This window comes from Phyllobates terribilis, unplaced genomic scaffold (assembly GCF_046119375.1).
Source record: "Phyllobates terribilis strain yellow unplaced genomic scaffold, ASM4611937v1 Scaffold_259__1_contigs__length_2703414, whole genome shotgun sequence".
Classification (NCBI taxonomy): domain Eukaryota; kingdom Metazoa; phylum Chordata; class Amphibia; order Anura; family Dendrobatidae; genus Phyllobates; species Phyllobates terribilis.
In genome coordinates, this window is record NW_027363019.1 from 470,556 (window position 1) to 497,851 (window position 27,296).

A 27,296-nucleotide genomic window follows, 5' to 3' on the forward strand; every position below is an offset into this window, starting at 1 on the left:
AGCTGTGTCATGACATGGATCCTTTAACTAAGGCTCTGATCACATCGACAAAATGACACCAACCACGACCGATGGATCCTGTAACTAAGGCTCCGATCACATCTAGAAAGACATCAACAACCACGAGCGATGGATCCTGTAACTAAGGCTCCGATCACATCTACAAGACGTCACCGACCACGAGCGATGGATCCTGTAACTAAGGCTCTGATCACATCTACAAGACGTCACCGACCACGACCGATGGATCCTGTAACTAAGGCTCCGATCACATCTACAAGACGTCACCGACCACGACCGATGGATCCTGTAACTAAGGCTCCGATCTCATCTACAAGACGTCACCGACCACGACCGATGGATCCTGTAACTAAGGCTCCGATCACATCTACAAGACGTCACCGACCATGACCGATGGATCCTGTATCTAAGGCTCCGATCACATCTACAAGATGTCACCGACCACGACTGATGGATCCTGTAACTAAGACTCCGATCACATCTAGAAAGACGTCACCAACCACGAGCGATGGATCCTGTAACTAAGGCTCTGATCACATCTACAAGACGTCACCGACCACGAACTATGGATCCTGTAACTAAGACTCCGATCACATCTACAAGACGTCACCGACCACGAACTATGGATCCTGTAACTAAGGCTCCGATCACATCTACAAGACGTCCACGAGCGATGGATCCTGTAACTAAGGCTCCGATCACATCTACAAGACGTCACCGACCACGAGCGATGGATCCTGTAACTAAGGCTCCGATCACATCTACAAGACGTCACCGACCACGACCGATGGATCCTGTAACTAAGGCTCCGCTCACATCTACAAGACGTCACCAACCACGACCGATGGATCCTGTAAGTAAGGCTCCGATCACATCTACAAGACGTCACCGACCACGAGCGATGGATCCTGTAACTAAGGCTCTGATCACATCTACAAGACGTCACCAACCACGACCGATGGATCCTGTAAGTAAGGCTCCGATCACATCTACAAGACGTCACCGACCACGACCGATGGATCCTGTAACTAAGGCTCCGATCACATCTACAAGACGTCACCGACCACGACCGATGGATCCTGTAACTAAGGCTCTGATCACATCTACAAGACGTCACCGACCACGAGCGATGGATCCTGTAACTAAGGCTCCGATCACATCTACAAGACGTCACCGACCACGACCGATGGATCCTGTAACTAAGGCTCCGATCTCATCTACAAGACGTCACCGATCACGAGCGATGGATCCTGTAACTAAGGCTCCAATCACATCTAAAAGACGTCACCGACCACGACCGATGGATCCTGTAACTAAGGCTCCGATCACATCTACAAGACGTCACCGACCACGACCGATGGATCCTGTAACTAAGGCTCCGATCACATCTACAAGACGTCACCGATCACGAGCGATGGATCCTGTAACTAAGGCTCCGATCACATCTACAAGACGTCACCGACCACGACCGATGGATCCTGTAACTAAGGCTCCGCTCACATCTACAAGACGTCACCAACCACGACCGATGGATCCTGTAAGTAAGGCTCCGATCACATCTACAAGACGTCACCGACCACGAGCGATGGATCCTGTAACTAAGGCTCTGATCACATCTACAAGACGTCACCAACCACGACCGATGGATCCTGTAAGTAAGGCTCCGATCACATCTACAAGACGTCACCGACCACGACCGATGGATCCTGTAACTAAGGCTCCGATCACATCTACAAGACGTCACCGACCACGACCGATGGATCCTGTAACTAAGGCTCTGATCACATCTACAAGACGTCACCGACCACGAGCGATGGATCCTGTAACTAAGGCTCCGATCACATCTACAAGACGTCACCGACCACGACCGATGGATCCTGTAACTAAGGCTCCGATCTCATCTACAAGACGTCACCGATCACGAGCGATGGATCCTGTAACTAAGGCTCCAATCACATCTAAAAGACGTCACCGACCACGACCGATGGATCCTGTAACTAAGGCTCCGATCACATCTACAAGACGTCACCGACCACGACCGATGGATCCTGTAACTAAGGCTCCGATCACATCTACAAGACGTCACCGATCACGAGCGATGGATCCTGTAACTAAGGCTCCGATCACATCTACAAGACGTCACCGACCACGACCGATGGATCCTGTAACTAAGGCTCAGATCACTGATGGATCCGGTCTCTCGGCCTCTGGTCTCCTCCTGGAATCCCCTCAGTGCTGACGTCACACAGATCCTGCTCTGTCTCCAGGAATATAATCTGCGGGGAATGTTCTCTGCTCTGTATATAATGTCTCCTGGGCGCAGGTCTCTGTATAATGGCTGATAACAGAGAGAACAGAGATCCAGGAGAAGTATGAAGTGTCTGCTGCACTGAGGGGGAGGAGCTGTGGTGACGTCATCATTATCACAGGTCCTTCACCTATCTCCTGAGCTCCGCCCCCTGATCACATGGCGGTGACATCACCACAGGTCCTCCAGCTCTCAGTGCAGATCTCCGTCCTGGTTGTGTGCAGCTCTTGCTCTCTGTTATCAGCCGGCAGGACGAGATCCCTCCAGCTGATCCAGTGCTCCTCCCTCCTTCTCCTGAATGACCCCCGGAGGATGGACGAGGACGAGACCACCAGAAGATTATTACACTTCACCCTGGAGATCATCTCCCTGCTGAGCGGAGAGGTAACTCCTCTACATTTCTATCAGCTTTATTGTGTTATGTAACAAGTCCGACATCTATCTGATATGAGAGCATCATGATGTGGGGGCAGAGACCTTGATTCGGTCGCTTACTGGGCTGCTAGCTGCAGTTCTGATGAAATCCCTGTTTATTCTGCTGTAGCTCTAGTAGTGCTCTGAGCTCTGTATAGCTTCACCCACAGCCCTGATTGGCCGCTCTCTGTACACTGTGCATAGGCAGAAAGCTGCCAGTCAGTGGCAATAACTTAGTGACAGATTCCATTTAACCTCTTCATGACATCCACCGTACATGCAGCACCTGATGCAAGCAATCCAGAGTATTAGATCAGCGATCCGGGCAGGAAAAGTTGATGTCCCGTCCAGAGACAAGGTAAACAACAACAAAGAAAGGAAAAATTATTAATTAAATACACATATTTACATAAAAATAAATAAAGTACACTTTTGGTATTGCTGTGTCCGGAACGACCTGACCTATAAAATTGTCCCACTAGTTAACCCCTTCAGTGAACACGGTAAAAAAAAAAAAAAAAGAAGCAAAAAACAATGCTTTATCACCATAGCGCCAAACAAAAAATGTAATAACACGCGATCAAAAAGGCGAATGTAAATAAAAATGGTATCGCTGAAAACACCATCTTGTCCCGCAAAAAACAAGCCGCCATACAGCTCCATCAGCTTAAAAATAAAAAAGTTATAGCTCTCAGAATAAAGCGATGAAAAAAAAATAGTTTTCTATAAAATAGCTTTTATTGTGTAAAAGCGCCAAAACATAGAAAAATGATATTAATGTGGTACCGCTGTAAACGTACTGACCCGAAGAATAAAGCTGCCTCATCAATTTTACCACACGCGGAACAGAATGAAAAAAAAAAACATAAAAAAAATTCTGGAAGTTCTGTTTTTTGTTTATTCTGCCTCCCAAAAATTGAAATAGAAAGTGATCAAAAAATGTCGCGTGCCTGAAAATGGCACCAATAAAAACGTCAACTCGTCCCGCAAAAAACAAGCTGTCACATGACTCTGTCGGCCAAAATATGGAAAAATTATAGCTCTCAAAATATGGCGATGCAAAAACTAGATTTAAAAAAAAAAAATGCGTCTTTTAGTGTGTGACAGCTGTCAATCATAAAAACCCGATATCATTCTGGTATCACTGTAATCGCACCAACCCGAAGAATAAAGCCGTCTAATCACTTATACCGCATGAGGGACGGCGTAAAAAATAAACTCTAGGGTTAGGGTTGTGATGGGGTTAGGGCTGGGTTTGGGGTTAGGGTTGTGATGGGGTTGGGATTTTTTTCAAAAGTAGAAAAAAAAAAGATGACGATATGGCGACTAGTGTCGAGCGCAAGTGCTCGCTACCTGAGTTTGCATCGGGTGCTCGGGTATGCACCGAGTATAGCGGGTGCTCGTGTCTCCGCCCCATATGCATTGTGGCCAAAAAAACCTAACGGGGATTGCCTGCCATGCACAAGCGATCCCCACATGTTTTTTTTTGGGTTTCTAATAACCATGAAACATGCGGGCGGGGACTCGAGCACTCGCGATACATGGTGCATACCCGAGTACCTGCTGCAAAATCATGTAGCGAGCACTAATGACAACTTATTCAATATGATGACCTAATATTATCAAATTCTGTGTCGTACCTCTGGGTTCAAAATGTTCACTATACTCCTTAATAAAATCCTTGAGGGGTCTAGTTTCCAAAATGGGGTCACTTGTGGGGATCAGGGGCTCTCCAAACGCAACATGGCATCGCTAATTATTCATTACATTCAAAAAGTCAAATGGCGCTCCTTCCCTTCCAAGCCCTGCCGTGCGCCCAAACAGTGTTTTTTCCTCACATATGGGGTATCTGCATGCTCAGGGGAAATTGCACAACAAATTTTGGGGTCCATTTTTTCCTGTTACCCCTGCGAAAAAAAAAATTGGGTCTAAAGTAACATTTTTGTGAAAAAAGTTAAATGTTAATTTTTTTCTTCCACATTCCAAAAATTCCTGTGAAGCACCTGATGGGTTAATAAAGTTCTTGAATGTGGGTTTGAGCACCTTGAGGGGTGCAGTTTTTAGAATGGTGTCACTTTTGGGTATTTTCTGTCATATAGACCCCTCAAAGTCACTTCAAATGTGATGTGGTCCCTAAAAAAATGGTTTTGTAAATTTTGTTGTAAAAATGAGAAATCGCTGGTCAACTTTTAACCCTTATAGCTCCCTAACAAAAAAATTTTGGTTCCAAAATTGTGCTGATGTAAAGTAGACATGTGGGAAATGTTATTTATTAACTATTTTGTGTGACATATCTCTCTGATTTAAGGGCATAAAAATTCAAATTTTGAAAATTGCTAAATTTTCCAAATTTTCGCCAAATTTCCCTTTTTTTCACAAATAAACGCAAGTGATATCGAAGAAATTTTACCACAATCATGAAGTACAATATGTCACGAAAAAACATTCTCAGAATCGGGGGATCCGTTGAAGCTCCAGAGTAATTACCTCATAAAGTGACAGTGGTCAGAATTGAAAAAATTGGCCTGGTCATTAACGTGCAGACCACCCTCGGGGGTAAAAGGGGGTTAATATTAATGATATAACTTAATATTCAGAAGAATTAAAGGGGTATTCCCATTCTCCAATGGGATACCAGATATATAGTGTGTTTCATATAAATGATGTGTTTTTTTGTGTAAACTGTGCATTTTATATAAATTGTGAGACCTGCTGACAGGCAGCACAAAAAGGGTTAATCTTCCTCTAACAGGCTTGATCATGTGACCCAACTCTGTTTAATATGCAGAAGCTTCTGGAAAAACGCCTCTGGGCAGTCAGCCAATGACTGCAGCTCTAACAGTCACATGGGAGTGGGAGGAGTTAAATCCTGTGAGGTAGTTAAGGATTGAAGAGGCAGTTGGTGGTCAGACATTTTGAGAAGAGGAAGCCATTTTGTAGGTGAAGGAGTTACCTACCTTCTCCCTGACTGCTGCGCTTAAAAAAGGGACAGACACAATAAGGGGAGCTGATAGTCTTCATATTAGGAAGAATTACCTCAGGGCAGAAACAGAGCACAGCGCTGAGGAAGAAATATTCAGATTTGATGAAACCAGAGGTTTCCATGATCTGCCTGTCTGCAGGTGTACAACAATATTCAACCATGAGTGTCATCCTGTACCTCAGCTCCCTACCGCTTGTGAATAAGGCTATGTGCCCACGATGCAGAAATGAAGCAGAAATTTTCCTGACCATTTCTGCATCTCCCTGGCAGAAAAAACGCATGCAGATTGTGCATGCGGTTTTCCTGCAGAATATATGCGGATTCACATGCAGATTGTGCATGCGGTTTTTCCTGCAGAATACATGCGGATTCACATGCGTTCCCCCATGCATTTCCGCATGTGGATTGACAAGCGCTTTCCAGGCGATTTTAGCATCACTTGGAAAGTGCTTGACAACTAGGTCACACTATATAAATCCATGCAACCGGCATGGATTTATAAAGTGTGACCCGAGAGAGTGGTAAAAATAAAAAATACATGTATACTTTACCCTCCGATGGCCCCCGGTATCCCGCTCATTCCGTTCTCCCTCGCCGGCAACTTTGAATTGAAAGACCTGCCGACGTCAGCGTCACGTGACCCGTCACATGACTCTGATGTCAGCGCAGGTCCTTCAACTCACTGCAAAGTGCCGGGAACCAAGCAGGAGCGCTGCGCGGGCCGACAGAAGGTAAATATACATTTATTTTTTATTTTATCCTTTTTTTACAGATTTTTTAATGGTACCTGGGTGCGGATGAGACTCTCCTCTCCTCCACACCCGGGTACCATCCGCACATTAGAACGCGCCAATTACGCAAGTACAGATGCAGTCTTGCGGAATTGGCGCGTTCTAATGCAAGTCAATGGCGGCGAAAACGCAGCTTTTCCGCAAAATTAATGGACATGCTGCGGATTTTTGAGCGCAGCGTTTACGCTGCGGAAAAATCCGCATCATGGGCACAGCACATGCGGATTTCAATTGGGGAACATTGCTTCCCTTCTACCATGCATTTTTAATGCGTTTCCACGGCGTTTACGCAGCTGCAAAAACGCCGTGGGAACGCATTAAAAACGCATCGTGTGAACTCAGCCTGAGTGTCATCCTGTACCTCAGCTCCCTACCGTTTGTGAATAAGGCTATGTGCCCACGATGCAGAAATGAAGCAGAAATTTTCCTGACCATTTCTGCATCTCCTTGCCGGAAAAATGCATGCAGATTCTATGTGCGTTTTTGAAGTGTTTTTGACGCTTTTTTGATGCGTTTTGTAAACGTTTTTGAAGCCAAATAAAGTTAGTGGGGAAAAAAAAAAGGCCAATAATGTAATTTCCTAGTCAAACCCCTATTCACCATTTTGGAAGTATTCAGGATGCCACAAGAACTGCAGCCCCTGTAATTAATATAAAAAAAATATATACACATACATACTCTATGCAGATATGTACGCGTGTGTATACATGGGCTCCCCCCCACACACACACTCCTCACCCAGTATCCAATTACGGCTCTTTCACACGTCAGAATCTCCGGTACGAATGGTGATGACTTTTTCCACACATACCGGAAACACACACAGACCCATTTCAATGTATGCTTGGTCACGCATACGCTGTACAATAATCTTACATTTCAATGTATTTAAAAAAAAAAAAATGTGTGGGTTCACGCGTATTTTTAATAACCAGCAGAGGGAAAGCAGACGGCTGAGGGCTGATATAGTCTGGGAAGTAGCCAAGGACCATGGCCCCTTCCCTTGCTATTAATATCAGGCCGCAGCAGTTAGCTTAGCCTTTACTGTCCATTCTACAGGGGGACCCAAAAAAAAAAATGACATAGTGTCCCCCTATAAATTGGAGCCAGCAAAGGCTCTGCGGACAGCTGCGACCTGATATTAATAGCCTAGAAAGGGGCCAAGGTTATAGGCCCCCTTCCAGGCTATAATACCAGCCCTCAGCCGCCCCAGATTTGGCGCATCATATTTTTGCGCCAAATCTGACGCTTAGCCTCGTTCTTCCACGCTGCCCTGGTGCGGTGGCAGGGGGTAATAGTAGTGGGGTTCATGTCAGCGCCAGCTGCCATAAAGCCCAGGTTAGTAATGAGGGGCGTCTATAAGACACCCCCATTGCTAACCTACAAAGAGCTAAAAAGAAAAAACACACACTACACCCAGAAAATAATTATTTATTTGAAATAAAACACACAATTTTATTTAATTATAGATTTACAAAAAAAAAATAATTACCTGTCCACGTTCCTGCGATGATCTCCCATGCACAGTTGTCACATCTGGAGATGTGACAGCTGTCATGGCTGCTGTAAGCTCACACTGCCGGGAACACTTCCGCTCCCGGCAGTGTGAGGCACTGACTGAGGTCACCAGAGTGCATTCAGTCAGCGCAGCTCCGGTGACCCCCCTTACGGCCCTGCTGTACCGTGGGAATTTCTCACGGTCAGCAGGGCCGTAAAGGAGGTCACCGGAGCAGCGCTGCCTGAACTCCGGTGAACTCACTTATGCAATGATGGGGCTGCTTTACGGCCCCGTCATTGTAGCGGTGGCAGCGGTTTAGAGCGGTCACATTTTATGTGGCTGCTCTAAACTGGAGATCTTCATGGGACACTCGTGGATTACTATGGAGGGGTAAGGATAAAATTGTGTTTTTTTATTTTATATTTTATTACAGGAGATTGAGGGCTTCGGGGAATTAGGTATATAGGTGAGTATAGGTGTATTTTTTTTATTTTTTACTTTATTTTAGGTGGCGATCGGCGGGAACAGGTAATGTATAAACTAAATTTCTTTAGGCAACCACTGGCCACCAATGAAATGTATTTTTAAAATTAATTGGGGACCAAACAAAAAAAAAATGGGGACTTTAAATTAATAAAAAAAAATAGGTTGCCAAAAAAAAAAAAAAAGGGGGCATACAAAAAATAAAAAATGTATAGGGGCAAAAATATAAACCTATGGGGGCCAAAAATAACATATGGGGCAGTTTTACGGACACATTAGGGCAATTTTAACAGCAGGATCAGGCTGATGGGAACTACTGCTCCCATCGAGCTGATCCTGCTGCCACTAGTGGACGGGGGACAGACATAGGCCGATGGGAGTAGTAGTGTCACATAGACCTATGTCTGCCTGCACGCAGACACCCGCTGACAACCGCAGACACTGCGCAGAGCCCATGCTGACACCGCGCAGGTTTCCAGCGCAGACACCCGCAGACACCAATCATGACCGGGACATTCAGGTCCATCTTGTACCACCCCAGGTGCTCAGCCATGATCCAGGAAGACAGGAATGGTATGGGATTCTCGTCTTCCTGGATTTATGGGATGGCTGGAACGCCCCCGCATGAGGTCACTTCCCATTTGCTGCAGTCTTGTGTTCCAAAATCGCAGCAAATGCGCTTTAATTCTGCAAGTAGTTTTACATATTTGCAGATTTGAAGCGTTCCAATGCAAGTCAATGGCGGCGAAAACGCAGCGCTTCTGCAAAATAATTGGTGGTGCTGCGTTTTTTTTTCCCCATGAAAAAACGGAAGTGGAAATTTGAGCAGCATGTGCAGAGCACACGCGGATTATCATTGGGGAATATGGCGGACCTTCTACCAAGCGTTTTTGAAGCGTTTCTGCAGCGTTTTTGCTGCTGCTAAACGCTTCAAAAACGCATCGTGGGCACACAGCCTAAGAATTTGACCCATTATCCCCAGTAAAGGGACTTCTGTTTAAGTTCTTTAGGCTTCTTTATGACTGGGGCTCGGGTGCACAGACTACTACCACCATCATCACCCTCTACCTGGAGGCATTTACTGGAAAAATATTATATTGTGGAGTTTAATTTGAGAAGAGAGGACTCTTCTCCTGACAGAAAACTGTCCACAGCGAGATACATTGTATACTGCGAGGAGTGCAGCCCCCTGCCATACACCACATGAGATTACCACACTTGTGCGCACTTAAAGGGGTACTCGCATCTCCAAGATCCTATCCCAATATGTAGTAGGTGTAATAATAGTAATATTAGCAAATGCCTCTAATTAGAAATGTAGTATAGTATTTTTGATTCGCTATCTCTTACCTCATGTGCAGAGCATCGCAGGACCTTAGGTATCCATGGTTACGTCCACTGATAAAATCACAGTTAGCTGGCTAGCTGCTAGTGGTCGTAACCATGGATACCTAAGGTCCTGCGATGCCTGCACATGGGGTAAGAGAGCTAGCCAACCAAAAATACTATACTACATTTCTAATTGAAGGTATTTGCTAATATTATTATTATTATTACACCTACTACATATTGGGATGGGATCTTGGAGATGGGAGGACCCCTTTAACTGAAAAAAAAACTAAAGAAATGAACTGGAATATAAATGAGTGTACATGCAGCATGTAAGAGCGTGTTCACACATGGCCCAAATAGGGTCACTGTGTAATTTTGATCAAAATTAAAGTCAAACTAGTAAGAATTGAAAAAATTGGCCTAATCAGAAAGGTGAAAACAGTCTCGTGGGTGAAAGTGTTAATAGGAACCTGTAATTAGGTTTTGGGTTAGAAAGCCACAACTATTTCATTATCTCTCTGGGGTTTTGTGTTTTACCACTTTTCTCCATACACAGGATTACACAATAGTGAGGAAGACACCGGGGGAGGGTGTGACTCCCATCATCCATCTCCAGGAGTCAGGAGGGCGGAGCCCGGACCCCATCACAGAGCCTCCCCCGCACCCCCCGATACATGAGAGGAAGAAGAAGATCCTAGAGCTCAGCAACAAGATGATTGAGCTGCTGAGCGGAGAGGTGACTGCTGGGACATTATACAGGACCGCACTGGAGGATTCTGGGTGATGACCGGAGAGGTGACTGCTGGGACATTATACAGGACAGCACTGGAGGATTCTGGGTGATGAGCGGAGAGGTGACTGCTGGGACATTATACAGGACAGCACTGGAGGATTCTGGGTGATGACAGGAGAGGTGACTGCTGGGACATTATACAGGACAGCACTGGAGGATTCCGGGTGATGACCGGAGAGGTGACTGCTGGGACATTATACAGGACAGCACTGGAGGATTCTGGGTGATGAGCGGAGAGGTGACTGCTGGGACATTATACAGGACAGCACTGGAGGATTCTGGGTGATGACCGGAGAGGTGACTGCTGGGACATTATACAGGACAGCACTGGAGGATTCTGGGTGATGAGCGGAGAGGTGACTGCTGGGACATTATACAGGACAGCACTGGAGGATTCTGGGTGATGACCGGAGAGGTGACTGCTGGGACATTATACAGGACAGCACTGGAGGATTCTGGGTGATGAGCGGAGAGGTGACTGCTGGGACATTATGCAGGACGGCACTGGAGGATTCTGGGTGATGACCGGAGAGGTGACTGCTGGGACATTATGCAGGACGGCACTGGAGGATTCTGGGTGATGACCGGAGAGGTGACTGCTGGGACATTATGCAGGACAGCACTGGAGGATTCTGGGTGATGACCGGAGAGGTGACTGCTGGGACATTACACAGGACAGCACTGGAGGATTCTGGGTGATGAGCGGAGAGGTGACTGCTGGGACATTATGCAGGACAGCACTGGAGGATTCTGGGTGATGACCGGAGAGGTGACTGCTGGGACATTATACAGGACAGCACTGGAGGATTCTGGGTGATGACGGTGTCGTTGTTGTCAGGTTCCTATAAGGTGTCAGGACGTCGCTGTCTATCTCTCCATGGAGGAGTGGGAGTATCTAGAAGGACACCAGGATCGGTACCAGGAGGTGATGATGGAGGAGCTCCGGCCTCTGACATCACCAGGTGAGAGGAGACTCTTGTTGGCTCCGGTGGATGTGATGACGTCTCTCGGCCTCGTCCTATAATAGATGATTTTTCTCCAGACTTGCTCTGGTTTTCTCTACATTTTCTCACAGCTTTCATTCCCTGATTCTTCTCTTCTGATCTGTGAGTCGCGGTTTCTCCGCTGTCGTCTTCATCAGTCTTGAGTCTTCGTCCTCGGCGGCTTCTTTCAGAATCTTTCACCTTCCTTAGAGCATCGGTCACATTTTGTCTGCAGATTTCCCAATGGAATTTTTCATAAAGTCCCACATTCAATATAACAGCGGATCGTCCTTTGCTTTCCTTATGAGGAGGTCAGAGTTCTCGTTAAGTTCTTTCAGAGCTCGTTGCTCTGATATCATTAGATTATGATATTTCTGTCCTTGAAATTTTGTGTTCTTTTTAATGTAAGTAGTTCATCTTCAATCATTTCCTAGAAAACATCCAAGACTGGTGGACGAGACTTGACCGGATAGTAATAGAGATTTTTTTATAACAAACGATTGAAAGTAACTGTCTGTTGTGTTGAATCGCTGGAGTTTTATGATCAAGAAGTGAACCCCGTTCATCAAAAGTTCCAGTTCTATTGGGAACATCATCATGAGAAACTTCTTGTAACGAGTTCTCCATGTTCTCATTCTGTTCATTGACCATGAAATGACAACGCAAAGTGAAAGTTCTCACAAACTTATTCACATCTAATAAAGTTCTATGAACGTCAAACTCAATTGTCGGGGAGAAGGTTAAGCCTTTGGATAGAACTGTAACTTCAGCCTCTGTTAATTACTGTCACTAAAGAGATGAAGCGTTTTCTTCAAAGGGCTAAAAATATATCTTTATTATTAACAAATAAAAAAAAAACATATAGAGGAATACCATATATATTCATATACAAATACAATATATACAAAAAGTGAGGTACAAGTTCAGGAAGAACAATGGTGGTATACCTGGATATAAAGCTTCGTGTACTGCACTGCTACATCTAAGGCCCAGACCAAAGGTGAAATTATCCTATTAAGTAAATACGAAATATGGGTCCAATTATATGTTAGAGAGTATACTAATGCGTAAAGGTCCATAGCATACATCACATAAGTAATATATAATATCAGTTATTTATATCATTATAATGAAAAAGTTTCTGACTAGAGAAACACTATCACAAGTAAGCATTATACCTCATAGACATAAAGGATATAGTAATAAACATATAAAGTGATAGGTTCAGTCAGTATGCTGGGCAAAGGTGATACAAATAAGCATCAACAGACCAAGTGCAATAGGACACAATAGATAGACATAATGGTAATGTTACCAGCAGTGCAGGAAACCAGGGACCCAACCAGCAAAGGCTAAACAGACAGCTGCCGGCTGATATTAATAGCCTGGGAATTGGATATTGTCCCCCTCCCAGTGCAAGAACACCAGCACTCAGCTGCCCAAGAATTGGCGCATCCATAAGATGCACCATTTCTGGCGCCTAGCCTCGGCTCTTTCCACTTGCTCTGGTGCGGTTACGAGTGGGGTAATACTATTGGGGTTGATGTTAGCTTTGTAATGTTTGCTGACTTCGAGCCCAGGGGTTAGTAATGGAGAGGCGTCTATAAGACACCCCCATTACTAACTCCGTAAGTTTAGTTAAAAAAGCACACACACAGAGCAAAGTCCTTTAATTGAAATGAACACTCCCAGACCCTCTTTTACCCTTTATAAAGATCAAATTAAAATACAAAATAATCCTCACCTGTCCGCCGATAATCCTTATGTGATGCTGTCCAACAAAAATCCCCAGCCGTGCTACATCTGGATTGTTTGATGTGACTGCTCAGCAAGCCAGTAGCGTGAGAATGCTCCTGCAGTGTCTAGCACTGCTCTGACTAAGGTCACCGGAGTTCATAGCCAATGAGCTCTGGTCACCTTACTGACGTCACTGCTCGCTGCACTGACCAGTGTGTCCTGGCTGGCGGGCTGAGCCATCGCTCAACACACCATACAGATGTAGCAGAGCTGGAGTTCGTCACGGGACATCATCAGTATGGATTATCTGCCGACAGTTCAGGATGACTTTGTTTTTTTTTATTTTTCTTTGGATATTATTAAATGGGTAAAAGGGTCGGGAAGTGTTTTGTTCAAATAAAGGACTTTGCTCTGGGTGTTTGTGTTTTTTACTTAAACTGATGGGGGTTAGTAATGTGGGTGTCTTGTAGACGCCTCTCCATTACTAACCTTGGGCTTGAGATCAGCTGACATTACAAAGCTGACATCAACCCCAATATTATTACCCCATTTGCCACCGCACCAGGGAAAGTGGGAAGAGCCGAGGCTAATGGATGCGCCATTTTTTGGGCGGCTGCAGGCTGATGTTATTAGTTTGGGAGGGGGTACAATATGCATGGCCCCTTCCTAGGCTATTAATACCAGCCTGCAGCTGTCTGCCTAGCCTTTTCTGGTTATTAAAAATAGAAGGGGCCCCCACATCATTTTTTTGGGAGGGGGTCACCCCTTGTTAATAACCAGTAAAGGCTACGCAGATGTTAATATTAATCCCCTGGGAAGATCTATGTATATTAATGTTTATTACCCGCTTCCCAGACTATAAGCATCAGCTGTCCGCTTTCCCCCTTTGCTTTTTTTACTTTAAATTCTTTAATTATTAGCTAAATCCATGTACAGCAGCTCCACACGCCCTGCACTGACGATATATCTCACTGACTCATTTCTATCTTTCTAGATCTATAAAAAATGTTTTATTAGTTAGAAAATTAGCCTGAAATGTCAGAGAATGACCGTCTGTAAAAGCTGATGTTATAAACGCGTTTGATGCGGATGTCATACAGATGCGAGACAGGTGAGAGAAGTCGCATCGTACTCGCAAGACAATCATCCTACTGTTCAGGAAGATCCGACCAATTTTATTTCAGCCGATGAGTGCGATCCCTTAAATGCGACATGTTAGTAACGGCTGATTGACGTCAAACTGGCCATAGATATAAGTATTGGGGAGCAGGACTGCAGACTTAAAATACAAAAGGGGAGAAAGGAGGAAACTTAAAATTGGTTTTGTAAATTTTGTTTGAAAAATAAGAAATTGCTGATTAAACTTTTACCAAAAAAAATAAATCTGATGTGAAGTAGACATGTGGTAAATGTTAGTTATTCCATACAAAATAGTTAATACATATCTGGTTAAAAGACATAAAAATTAAAAGTCCAACATTTTTTTTGTAAAATTTTCGATATTTTCATAAATAAACGCAAAAAAAAAGCCAAATCCTAAATTTACCACTAACATGAAGCACAATGTGTCACGAAAAAACAGTTTCAGAATCAGCGGGATCCGTTGAAGCTCCAGAGTTATTACCTCCATAAAGTGACAGAGGTCAGAACTGTAAAAAATTGGCCCGGTCAGGAAGGTGAAAACAGACTGGGGAGTGACGGGGTTAAAGGGATGTTTGTTCAGAAGAATATGTATTATGGAGCTTTTCTGTGGAGTCTGACCAGACAATCTCTCCTTGGCTCCCCGTGTGCATCAGTAAGCGCCCATGACCCCGGTGCCTGCTCTCTAGTTGTCCTTTCTACACATTGATAGGCACTAACCGCTGCGTACCGGGTGCTCCCCACAACACCGTCCTTCCCGGCGCTGTGACTTCATCCGTCAGCCGTACATGTGCCCTTTTTTCCTCCTTCAGAGACAAACGCAGAACTTGCTGCCTATTTTAGTGTTTATATCGAGGCGGATGTTGAGAGTTATCTCTATTTAAAGAAGAATAAGAAAGCGGTAACCCGTCTTTTAATAGATCAGGTTCTCTCCTCTTAGTGATCCCAGAGGATCCTGTCCAGGAGGGAGGCCGTGTCCTCATGATGACATCATGAGATCTCAAAATACAATCACTGGTAAATGGTCACCGTCCTTCCCACCAATCTACATAACGGTGAATTAGGACAGAAGAAACCGATGGATAGAAATGTGGAGCTTTCTCCAGCTCCTCTGTGGTTCCATCCCTGGAAACGAAACTTGGAGAAGTTGTGTTTCTTAGTACGGCTCCTTCATCTGACTGACGAGGGTCTTCTCTGTCCCTCTCCTCAGGGTCCTGATCCTCCGGGTGCAGAGCAGAGAGCATTAGGCTTTGGCCTCGCTGATTATCACTTCATACTTGAGGCCACAATGTGCTGGGTCCTTGGTACCGGTGGTGAGGACCACAACAATGTAATTTATTCCCTGATACATAAACATTAGAATTACTGGTACTGAGAGACGAGTCTCATATATAGACTGATACACGGCAGGTCATGTATTCAGTCTGTGTGTCTCCACAGATGGATCCAGGAGGAGAAATCCACCAGAGAGATGTCCCCGTCCTCTGTATTCACAGGACTGTCCAGAGGAGAATCACAACATCCCGGAGGATCATCAGGTAGATGACACTGAAGTCCCCACAACATCGGACCATGAAGTGATGGGACCTGAGCTCATCTTACATTTTTATTTTTAGGGTGAAGATCTGGTTGATATTAAGGTTGAGGTTATACATGGAGCACAAGACGCGATCGCAATATGGGCCGATCAGCAGGGTGAGGAGGGAGACTGTCATGTCTGTTCTGTGGTCACCTACTACTACTCCCATAATTTCATCATAACATGTGTGGTAGATCGCTCACACGGAGGTAGACACAGGTACACTGTTTCTTTAAAAACTTCTCGTTGGTTTATTAAAATGCAGCATAAACCAACACTGAGTCCATAAAAGAAATCACGGCCCTTTGGCCAAAAAGTTCTCGTTGGTTTATTAAAATGCAGCATAAACCAACACTGAGTCCATAAAAGAAATCACGGCCCTTTGGCCAAAACAGAAAACAAAGCAAAATGGTAACACAAAAGCACAGTCTTTGTGATAGCAGGGATCCACCTGCTGAGAGTTCAGCAACTCCACTTGGTTCAGGAAAAACAAACACAAGATCCTCTCTGGAGCTAGCTTCTCCAGACACTGAACACTGAATGCCTCAGTAGGACTTGTATTTAAATCAAAGACCACACTCTGAGATGGAGATATGGTGAATGACCTCCCACCCTTCACAATGATCATTCACAAAAAACACTCCCTTTTAACATGGAAGTTTAACCTCTTTAAGCAAATAACATGTTGGAGCAAATTTCATGGTTTCAATTCACAGAAGCTAATAGCCTCCGTGAAATATATCTTCCCTCTATCACTTTACCAGTGACTTTGCCACACATGACACAATCTATTCCGTCACTGTGTGTTTCCTACAGATGGATTCAGGAGGAGAAATCCACCAGAGAGATGTCCCTGTCCTCTGTATTCCCAGGACTGTCCAGAGGAGAATCACAATGTCCCGGAGGATCATCAGGTAGACTGTGCTGAGCCCTGTACTGGATCTGTATATAGGGGACATTTCTGATTGAGGTCATAGATGCCACAGATTTTCGTGGTTTCTTGTATTGTGCTGATTGTTACATCTGGTATATCAGGAGGAAGATCCAACTAAGAATAAAGTGAAGGACGAGACAGAAGAAGAAGCGATGACGGGGGGGGATCAGCCGTGTGTGAGTGACGGGAAGGAGGAGATTCCGGTAGATGTTTCCACAGGTATGTAATAATGACCAGCGTGTGATGATGATGATGATGACCGGTGTGTGATATCGTGTGGAGTCTCCGGTGCAGTGAAGCTTTATCCGCTGTCCACATCACAGCAGAAGCGTCCGGTGATGGCGCGGCTGCTCCTGTAGAGTCCGGCTGTGCTCTGATGAATACCGGGGCCGCCTCCACACCTCTTCTTAATGATTTAGGAAGCACATATTAGTTTTCCTTTACCTTCTATAATATTCTTTCCATCCTTTACGTCCATATTTTCCTTACACAAGTCCGTGCTGCCATATAAATGACTGAGCTTGTGCTCCAGGTTATGAATCTCCCCGTCCTATGGATCTCGGTGATGTAGCAGCCACTGCCTGGTGCTGACGAGTGACGACACATGTCACATGTAGAGTCGTCCTACCTGTCGCCTCTGTTTGCCTCCCACTGCCTCCTACATTGAGGCCGGCGTTCTGGTCCCTCCTCATCCAGGCCGGCTGCCCGGTGGCATGAAGACCCCTATGGTAAGTCAGTAAGTGCCGTGCTATGGAGGTGTGGGTCAGACATACTGCTGTCGTCCCTCTGCCACTATGGAGGCCATCTTGGATGTAGGAGGACCAGAACACAGGTCTTAGTCAGAGACAAGCGGAGGACACCAGGTAGGTGACAGTACATGACAGATGTTTAGTCCTCTGTGCCGGGTGGGGAATTGCTTCATCATAAAAGGGATTAGGAGCTCGTATCTACAAACAGCTGCGATGGCCGCATCTAGAGTTGTCGTTATCTTACATCATGTCGGTTTTTGAGATCTGGTTCAATCAACATATAAACATGGAGACTAAATACTGCCCAGAGGGGGCGCCCTTCACCATGCACGGATTATATCCCCTGTCAGCGTCTCATTTATGGTGAATCTTTTAATATGGAGAGATTCACTATATGGAGAATAGTATTGGGCCACACGCATTAATCACTGCATTCTGGCTTCTCCTTCAGGCCCTGTTGTCCCCCCGGTGTATAACATCCAGCCCTGTCCCACCCCCCAGTATATAACATGTGGCTCCTCGGTGTGTATTGGTTACAATTTCAACTGCTGGGTATATAGATCCTGGGGGCATACTCAGGGGGTGATATGTGCAGGAGAGGCCAGATGTTATACAGGGGTTATATTCACAATAACCAGGGTGTACTTTATTATAAGAGCACATTGTGATTTTGGGAACGTCCCTTTAGAAGAATCTTCACTCTCGGTCTCTCCAGACAAGATGTCGTCTAGGAATCGTCCCCCCATCTGAGCCTCTAACTTCAATAAATAATTCTCTTTCCAACAGTAAAATACATAAATTACCAAAAGAAGGTAAGAAGACGTCCTCATCCAGGTTCCGAAAGTTTTAAGTTTTTTTGTTTTTGTTTTTTTTACCAATAAATTGGATGAAATTCTTTTTCTGACAAGAATTGTTACCAAAGAAAGAAACTGCTGCTCAGATTCCCGGCCGTTCCTCCGACATTTATGAATGACATGATAACCGGGTGTCACCGTTCTCCATACATGTGTCCCCACACTTCTGACACTCAGCTCTGATTGGACAATGTAGGGGAACAATGGTAACGCCCAGTTGTCAGTATTTCCTTACATTTATAGGGTGAATAGGAGGAGAACTGCACAGCTTAGTGACCAATAACATTATGACTCCGGAAATGAGAGGACGAGAAAGTAAAAAAAAAATAAATTAAAAATCAATAAAGAAAAAATGTATCTGTAAGGCCGATAATGGGGGAAATGATTTACAGATAAAATGACCAAACAACTTACAATCCTAGAATGTTCTGGTTGGAGGGGACCACCTCCAGGGTCCCCGTATCCAGCCCCCTGCTCAATGCAGGACTCACCATCTCAGACAGATGTCTGTCCGGCCTCTGTTGGATTGTTTTCTCCATTCTTGATGGTTTATTTCTCATTACTGACCTCGCTGTATGAGGAGCTTTTTTGTGGGGGATGAGTTGTATTTCTCATCTTGTTACTTTATCATCTTTATTCTGCTGTTATTTTTTAGAATTTTTCTCTCTTCATGAGCTGCACAAGTTGAGTGATAAAACGACCGTCCACCCTGAGACTGAGAAGTGACTATACGGTTATCATATATAGACTCCCTTCCTTGTGTCCTCCATCTGCCTCCTGTAACGGTGAACCGATGGAGGAAACCTGGCAGTTCCTAATAATAAGGCGCTTACACACAGTCTCCATACAGCCGGTCCCAGAGGTTTCCCGGCTTCCATCTTTTTACCACTGTACAGTGATCTGGACTTACAGCACAGACACCGGGGCTGCTCCACATAGTAGTGCTGGCTGGTAGAGCGAGCTGGCAGAAGAAGGTCGACATGTCAGATCTGACCCAAAGATGGCAGGTACTAGACAATCAAGAAGCGGGACGAGGTCAGAATCAGGAAGCCGAGTAAGAATGGTCCTGTAGATGGAGGCCTAAGTCATCCCGGGGTATTATGGAAGCCAGACAAGGTTACCAAAGACAAACAGGAGCAATGAAAGCAGGTGCAGAATACATCTGTAACTGGTGACGCCCCGCAGACTGCTGGGAGATTAATAGGATGTGGCGCTGCCCTATAGGTCACAGCACAGGAAAGGCAGGGGAGGGTGGGGTAGACGTATTACTGCACTCACCATACCACTGCACTGACCGCCCTGGAAGCCGGGGGAAGGGACCACCGATCTGAGGGGGCAGCGGAGGGCAGAGGACCCCATAGGGGACTGTACAGGGAAATGTGTAGCGTTCAGTCCCGGGGTGGAGGGTCTCTGTAACTGCGGTAATACAACTAATCCAAGCCAATAACAATATATTTATTTCATTTTCTTTTAGGACTTTTCTACAATAAATACTTTGTTTCTTTTCAGACATTTTTGTGTTACCAAATCCTGGCGGCCATAAACCATAAGCGATGTATTGTTACATGGTGACAGTATTCCTCATTGTTCCCATATAATAGACACAACGTCCTGATCAGTCTTTATTACACAAGAATAAGAGGAATAAACTTCATGAATTGTAAGAATAGACGAGATGGAAATAGGAGACTTTGTCCCCGGAGTCTCCACAGAAATCTGTGTATTTCTTCTTCCGTCTCAGGATTCTCGGTTCCGGGGTAAAATCTCTATTCAGTTAGGAAACATTGTTCCATCACTGAGATCGGAGGTGACGGCCGCTACTGATAAGATTCTGTGTAGGGGGAGGGGAGAGGAGGGCGGGGCTAGAGGCTGAGCTCCTCCCATCTACATGGACTCTGACCAGTAGTGACCGTCCTCTCCTATCTCAGTAATGGGACGCGTACACCCGGCGTCAGAGGCTCAATGCAGTGAGGAGGAGAAGCCGCGCGCATGCGGTAGGTTTGTCATGTTCTCAAGCCTCCAAAGCCGTGATGACATGCTAAGTGGGACGACTACTCTGGGGTCACGAACGCCTCATCGACAAATCAAAGGCCTCATAAACTTTAGAAATACAATACTTTTTCTAAAGATCTGTTTGTGTGTTTAATGTAATAGAGATGTTAGGTGGAGAGTTTATATCTGCAGACACATCTGCTGCGGGTTCTGGGGGCACAGGGAACGGACAGTTTCCCTTTAAACATTATTTTTAAGGACATATATTTAGGGTTTCGGGCAGGGGCGGATGTATCACATGTGCACTAGGTTCAGCTGTATATAGACCAAGTAATGTAAGGAGGCTCCAGGGGATAAGGAGGATCCGTGGTGTAGGGAGGCTCCAGGGGATAAGGAGGATCCGTGGTGTAGGGAGGCTCCAGGGAGTAAGGAGGATCCGTGGTGTAGGGAGGCTCCAGGGGGTAAGGAGGATCCGTGGTGTAGGGAGGCTCCAGGGGATAAGGAGGATCCATGGTGTAGGGAGGCTCCAGGGGATAAGGAGGATCTGTGGTGTAGGGAGGCTCCAGGGGATAAGCAGGCTCTGTGGTGTAGGGAGTCTCCAGGGGATAAGCAGGCTCTGTGGTGTAGGGAGGCTCCAGGGAATAAGCAGGCTCTGTGGTGTAGGGAGGCTCCAGGGGATAAGGAGGATCCGTGGTGTAGGAAGGCTCCAGGAGATAAGCAGGCTCTGTGGTGTAGGGAGGCTCCAGGGGATAAGGAGGATCCATGATGTAGGGAGGCTCCAGGGGATAAGGAGGATCTGCGGTGTAGGGAGGCTCCAGGGAATAAGGAGGATCCATGATGTAGGGAGGCTCCAGGGGATAAGCAGGCTCTGTGGTGTAGGGAGGCTCCAGGGGATAAGCAGGCTCCGTGGTGTAGGCAGGCTCCAGGGGATAAGCAGGCTCTGTGGTGTAGGGAGGCTCCAGGGGATAAGCAGGCTCCGTGGTGTAGGGAGGCTCCAGGGAATAAGCAGGCTCCGTGGTGTAGGGAGGCTCCAGGGGATAAGGAGGTTCCGTGGTGTAGGGAGGCGCCAGGGGATAAGCAGGCTCCGTGGTGTAGGGGAGGCTCCAGGGAATACGCAGGCTCTGTGGTGTAGGGAGGCTCCAGGGGATAAGCAGGCTCTGTGGTGTAGGGAGGCTCCAGGGAATAAGCAGGCTCTGTGGTGTAGGGAGGCTCCAGGGGATAAGGAGGCACCATGGTGTAGGGAGGCTCCAGGGGATTAGGAGGATCCATGGTGTAGGGAGGCTCCAGGGGATAAGGAGGCTCTGTGGTGTAGGGAGGCTCCAGGGAATAAGCAGGCTCTGTGGTGTAGGGAGGCTCCAGGGGGTAAGGAGGATCCGTGGTGTAGGGAGGCTCCAGGGGATAAGCCGGCTCTGTGGTGTAGGGAGGCTCCAGGGGATAAAGAGGATCCGTGGTATAGGGAGGCTCCAGGGGATAAGGAGGATCCATGGTGTGGGGAGGCTCCAGGGGATAAGCAGGCTCTGTGGTGTAGGGAGGCTCCAGGAGATATGGAGGATCCATGGTGTAGGGAGGCTCCAGGGGATAAGCAGGCTCTGTGGTGTAGGGAGGCTCCAGGGGATAAGCAGGCTCCGTGGTGTAGGGAGACTCCAGGGGATAAGGAGGATCCGTGGTGTAGGGAGGCTCCAGGGGATAAGCAGGCTCCGTGGTGTAGGGAGGCTCCAGGGGATAAGGAGGATCCGTGGTGTAGGGAGGCTCCAGGGAATAAGGCGGATCTGTGGTGTAGGGAGGCTCCAGGAGATAAGGAGGATCCGTGATGTAGGGAGGCTCCAGGGGATAAGAAGGCTCTGTGGTGTAGAGAGGCTCCAGGGGGTAAGGAGAATCCATGGTGTAGGGAGGCTCCAGGGGATGATGAGGATCCGTGGTGTAGGGAAGCTCCAGGGGATGATGAGGATCCGTTGTGTAGGGAGGCTCCAAGGGATAAACAGGCTCTGTGGTGTAAGGAGGCTCCAGGGGGTAAGGAGGATCCATGGTGTAGGGAGGCTCCAGGGGATAAGGAGGATCCGTGGTGTAGGGAGGCTCTAGAGGATAAGGAGGATCCGTGGTGTAGGGAGGCTCCAGGGGATAAGGAGGATCCGTGGTATAGGGAGGCTCCAGGGGATAAGGAGGATCCATGGTGTAGGGAGGCTCCAGGGGATAAGGAGGATCCGTGGCGTAGGGAGGCTACAGGGAATAAGCAGGCTCCGTGGTGTAGGGAGGCTCCAGGGGATGATGAGGAACCGTGGTGTAGGGAGGCTCCAGGGGATGATGAGGATCCGTGGTGTAGGGAGGCTCCAGGGGATGATGAGGATCCATGTTGTAGGGAGGCTCCAGGGGATGATGAGGATCCGTGGTGTAGGGAGGCTCCAGGGGATAAGGAGGATCCGTGGTGTAGGGAAGCTCCAGGGGATAAGGAGGATCCGTGGTGTAGGGAGGCTCCAGGGGATGATGAGGATCCGTGGTGTAGGGAGGCTCTAGAGGATAACGAGGATCCGTGGTGTAGGGAGGCTCCAGGGGATAAGGTGGATCCGTGGTATAGGGAGGCTCCAGGGGATAAGGAGGATCCATGGTGTAGGGAGGCTCCAGGGGATAAGGAGGATCCGTGGCGTAGGGAGGCTACAGGGAATAAGCAGGCTCCGTGGTGTAGGGAGGCTCCAGGGGATGATGAGGATCCGTGGTGTAGGGAGGCTCCAGGGGATGATGAGGATCCGTGGTGTAGGGAGGCTCCAGGGGATGATGAGGATCCATGTTGTAGGGAGGCTCCAGGGGATGATGAGGATCCGTGGTGTAGGGAGGCTCCAGGGGATAAGGAGGATCCGTGGTGTAGGGAAGCTCCAGGGGATAAGGAGGATCCGTGGTGTAGGGAGGCTCCAGGGGATGATGAGGATCCGTGTTGTAGGGAGGCTCCAGGGGATGATGAGGATCCGTGGTGTAGGGAGGCTCCAGGGGATGATGAGGATCCGTGGTGTAGGGAGGCTCCAGGGGATAAGGAGGATCCGTGGTGTAGGGAGGCTTCAGGGGATAAGGAGGATCCGTGGTGTAGGGTGGTTAATGGAATAAGGAGGCTCCAGAGGATACATGGAGGCCCATTTGCACTACAGGTTGCTCACATACTCGAATCATTCCACTTTCTACCACTGTAGATTTTTCTTCTCAGACATTGGGAGAAGGACTCCCCTGGGTACTGTAATTAGGATTTAACCCTGTAATATGACTTCGGTGCTATTTCATTCTTCTAAGGATTCGTATCATGTCCTTACTGGGGTTGAGCGAGTATGTTCTGTCCGAGTATGCTCGGGCCAAGCTTCGAGTATTTACAGCTGCTCGGTGATAAGGTTAGATCGCTCCCGTGTGCATGATTTGCAACTGTTTGACAGTTTTATTACATGTGAGGAATATGTAAGAAATAGACATTCCTCACATGTAATAAAGCTGTCAAACAGTCGCAAATCATGCACACGGGAGGGATTCAACCTTATCACCGAGCAGCTATAAATACTCGGAGCTCGCCCGAGCATACTCACCGAAAGGGTTAACAGAACATACTCGCTCAACACTAGTCCTTAGGTATACTGTGGACATGATTACGGCGGCCACCTTTATGAGGCCCACCTTTGTGATTAGTCAGTCTCATTTGCATGCAGTAATAAAAGATTAAAACTCAATTTTTAATTGCGTGGACACTTTTCTACACTAAGGGCGAGATAGGAAGCTTGAGAGAGTGAAATGGCACTGGTGGTACATTAAGGGGGTAAATCCTGATGACAGGTTCCCTTTAAGAACTGTCTATTTGCTGTCTAATCTCTGCCACCCCTGACTTGTGCCAATGTCACCAGTTTATAAGTGTTATTCACTTTACTCGTCATTGTGTTAATGTTATGGCATGTAGTTGTCTTCCTTATTACCGGTACTTTGACTGACGAGGGTCTTCATTGTGAGATCCAGAAAATAAATGTGTAAATCTCTTTGGATATGATTTTTTTAACAACATAAATCTGTCTTTCATCCTTATAGGAAATCCCTGTGAGAATAAAGGTTTATCACTAAATTGTAAAAAAGAAGATATATGGGAGCACTCTAATGGAGGAAACCTCATCACCCTTCCTGCACCTTCTGGACTTCACAGCACTTCACTTTCTTATAATCCTCCTAATCATGAGGAATCATCTCCTGAGCAATCTCACATTGTTATCACAATTCCAGGTGACACAGATACAAGATTTCAGTGTGACAAGCAATTTACTAAAAGCTCAGATTTATTAACACACAGAAAACACAAAGGAGAAAAGTCATACTCCTGTTCAGAATGTGGGAAATGCTTTACAAATAAAACAAAACTTGTTATACATCAGAGAAGTCACACAGGAGAGAAGCCATATTCATGTTCAGAATGTGGGAAATGCTTTACAGATAAAGGGAATCTTATTTCACATCAGAGAATTCACACAGGAGAGAAGCCGTATTCATGTTCAGAATGTGGGAAATGCTTTAGACATAAATCAAGATTTATTATACATCAGAGAATTCACACAGGAGAAAAACCATTTTCATGTTCAGTATGTGAGAAATGCTTTACAGATAAAGGGACTCTTATTAGACATCAGAAAACTCACACAGGAGAAAAGCCATATTCCTGTTCAGAATGTGGGAAATGCTTTACATATAAATCAAAATGTGTTAGACATGTGAGAATTCACACAGGAGAAAAGACATTTTCATGTTCGGAATGTGGGAAGGCCTTCACAGGTAAATTAAGTCTTGTGTTGCACAAGAGAAGTCACACTGGGAAGAAGCTGTATTCATGTTCAGAATGTGGGAAATGCTTTACAGATAAATCAAGATTCATTAGACATCAGAGAATTCACACAGGAGAAAAACCATTTTCATGTTCAGTATGTGGGAAATGCTTTAATGATAAAGGGACTCTTATTAGACATCAGAAAACTCACACAGGAGAGAAGCCATATTCATGTTCAGAATGTGGGAAATGCTTTACAGATAAATCAAAATGTGTTAGACATGAGAGAATTCACACAGGAGAAAAGTCATTTTCATGTTCAGAATGTGGGAAGACCTTCACAGGTAAATTAAGTCTTGTGATGCACGAGAGAAGTCACACTGGGGAGAATCTGTATTCATGTTCAGAATGTGGGAAATGCTTTCCAACTAAATCAAGATTTATTATACATCAGAGAATTCACACAGGAGAGAAGCCATTTTCATGTTCAGTATGTGGGAAATGCTTTACTGATAAAAAGACTCTTAATAGACATCAGAAAACTCACACAGGAGAGAAGCCATATTCATGTTCAGAATGTGGGAAATGCTTTGGATATAAAGGGAGTTTTATTAGACATCAGACATTTCACACAGGAGAGAAGCCGTATTCATGTTCAGAATGTGGGAAATGCTTTCCAGCTAAATCAAGATTTATTATACATCAGAGAATTCACACAGGAGAGAAGCCATTTTCATGTTCAGTATGTGGGAAATGCTTTATTGATAAAAAGACTCTTATTAGACATCAGAAAACTCACACAGGAGAGAAGCCATATTCATGTTTAGAATGTGGGAAATGCTTTACACATAAATCAAAATGTGTTAGACATGAGAGCATTCACACAGGAATAAAGCCATTTTCATGTTTGGAATGTGGGAAGTCCTTCACAGGTAAATTAAGTCTTGTGAAACACGAGAGAAGTCACACTGGGGAGAAGCCGTATTCATGTTCACTATGTGGGAAATCTTTTGTAAATAAATCGTATCTTGTTAGACATGGGGGAAGTCATACAGGAAAGAAAGTGTAATCGTGTACACTGTGTGTTTTAAAATTTTTAATAAAATTGCTCAGAATAATCAGTACACTTCCTTTGATAAGTAAGATTGTCATTAATATCTCACTGAATACCAGAACAATTTCTAAAATTTTCCTTTCCCCCATGACCAGCGCCACACGAGAGAGGGAATTCACCCAATAAGGACAGGAAGCGTACTGAATAAGAGGGCTGCACCTCTACCCTGCATCATTTTGGTTTCCTGTCCATGAGGGAACCTGAAGCTGAAGAATCAGGAGAGGAAAGTTAAAGGAGAAACTTACCCAGGCCTTGCCTGGAAGAAAGGCTCCTTGTCTATAGTGCCGTGTCGGGTCCTGGAAGCGCCACCGCTGGTTGCTTGAGGGCTCATGTAGATGCGAGCGCCGAAGTCCTTTTGGATGCCTGCTGGCCCCAACAATGTCCCAGGCTTGCGCATGTGCAGGACGCCCTGGGATTGGTGCGCCCTGATGAAGAGCATGCCGGAGACTTCTGACCTGAAGTGTTGGATTTCACTTCCAGGGGGTCTGGAGAAGGCATGCACAAGGGTGTGCGGGAGTTGCTGTGGCTGGTCCCTCTTTTAAAATCACGCCTGACTGCCAAAAGAGTGGGTTTTCTCTGGCTCTCCTTCCCCACGTGATATGGAGAAACGTCAGTGCCAGGATCAGAGTTTACACAGCAATGGCAGTCTCATGAGTTGCAGAAGTGATAGTACGACCGACCACGAATAATGGTGTGATTTGATCCAGCCCCTGAATCTGGTACCCTTATTAAACTCCAGAATGCTGACTGATCTTTGTGAAATTTCACCATGGTAATTAAGTCCCTTTTTCTTGTCTCTAATTACTAGGAATGGCTTAAG

The 27,296-nt window shown here is 46.0% G+C and overlaps 1 protein-coding gene across 1 annotated transcript; it reads left to right on the forward strand.

The window, feature by feature from the left end:
- Positions 1-2,449: 2,449 nt before the first annotated feature.
- On the forward strand, positions 2,450-26,461 carry LOC141219267 (uncharacterized). Its single transcript, XM_073666041.1, has 8 exons — positions 2,450-2,713; positions 10,387-10,566; positions 11,462-11,585; positions 15,924-16,021; positions 16,100-16,178; positions 16,879-16,976; positions 17,098-17,215; positions 24,639-26,461. The coding sequence occupies exons 1-8, from the start codon at positions 2,489-2,491 to the stop codon at positions 26,429-26,431; spliced, it is 2,715 nt and encodes a 904-aa protein (XP_073522142.1). The 5' UTR covers positions 2,450-2,488; the 3' UTR covers positions 26,432-26,461.
- The last annotated feature ends 835 nt before the right edge of the window (positions 26,462-27,296 follow it).

Coding starts and splice junctions, on each gene's coding strand:
- LOC141219267 (XM_073666041.1), top strand. CDS start 2,489: ATGGCGGTGACATCACCACAGGTCCTCCAGCTCTCAGTGCAGATCTCC. Junction 10,567..11,461: donor TTGAGCTGCTGAGCGGAGAG/GTGACTGCTGGG, acceptor CGTTGTTGTCAG/GTTCCTATAAGGTGTCAGGA. Junction 16,022..16,099: donor ACATCCCGGAGGATCATCAG/GTAGATGACACT, acceptor TTTTATTTTTAG/GGTGAAGATCTGGTTGATAT.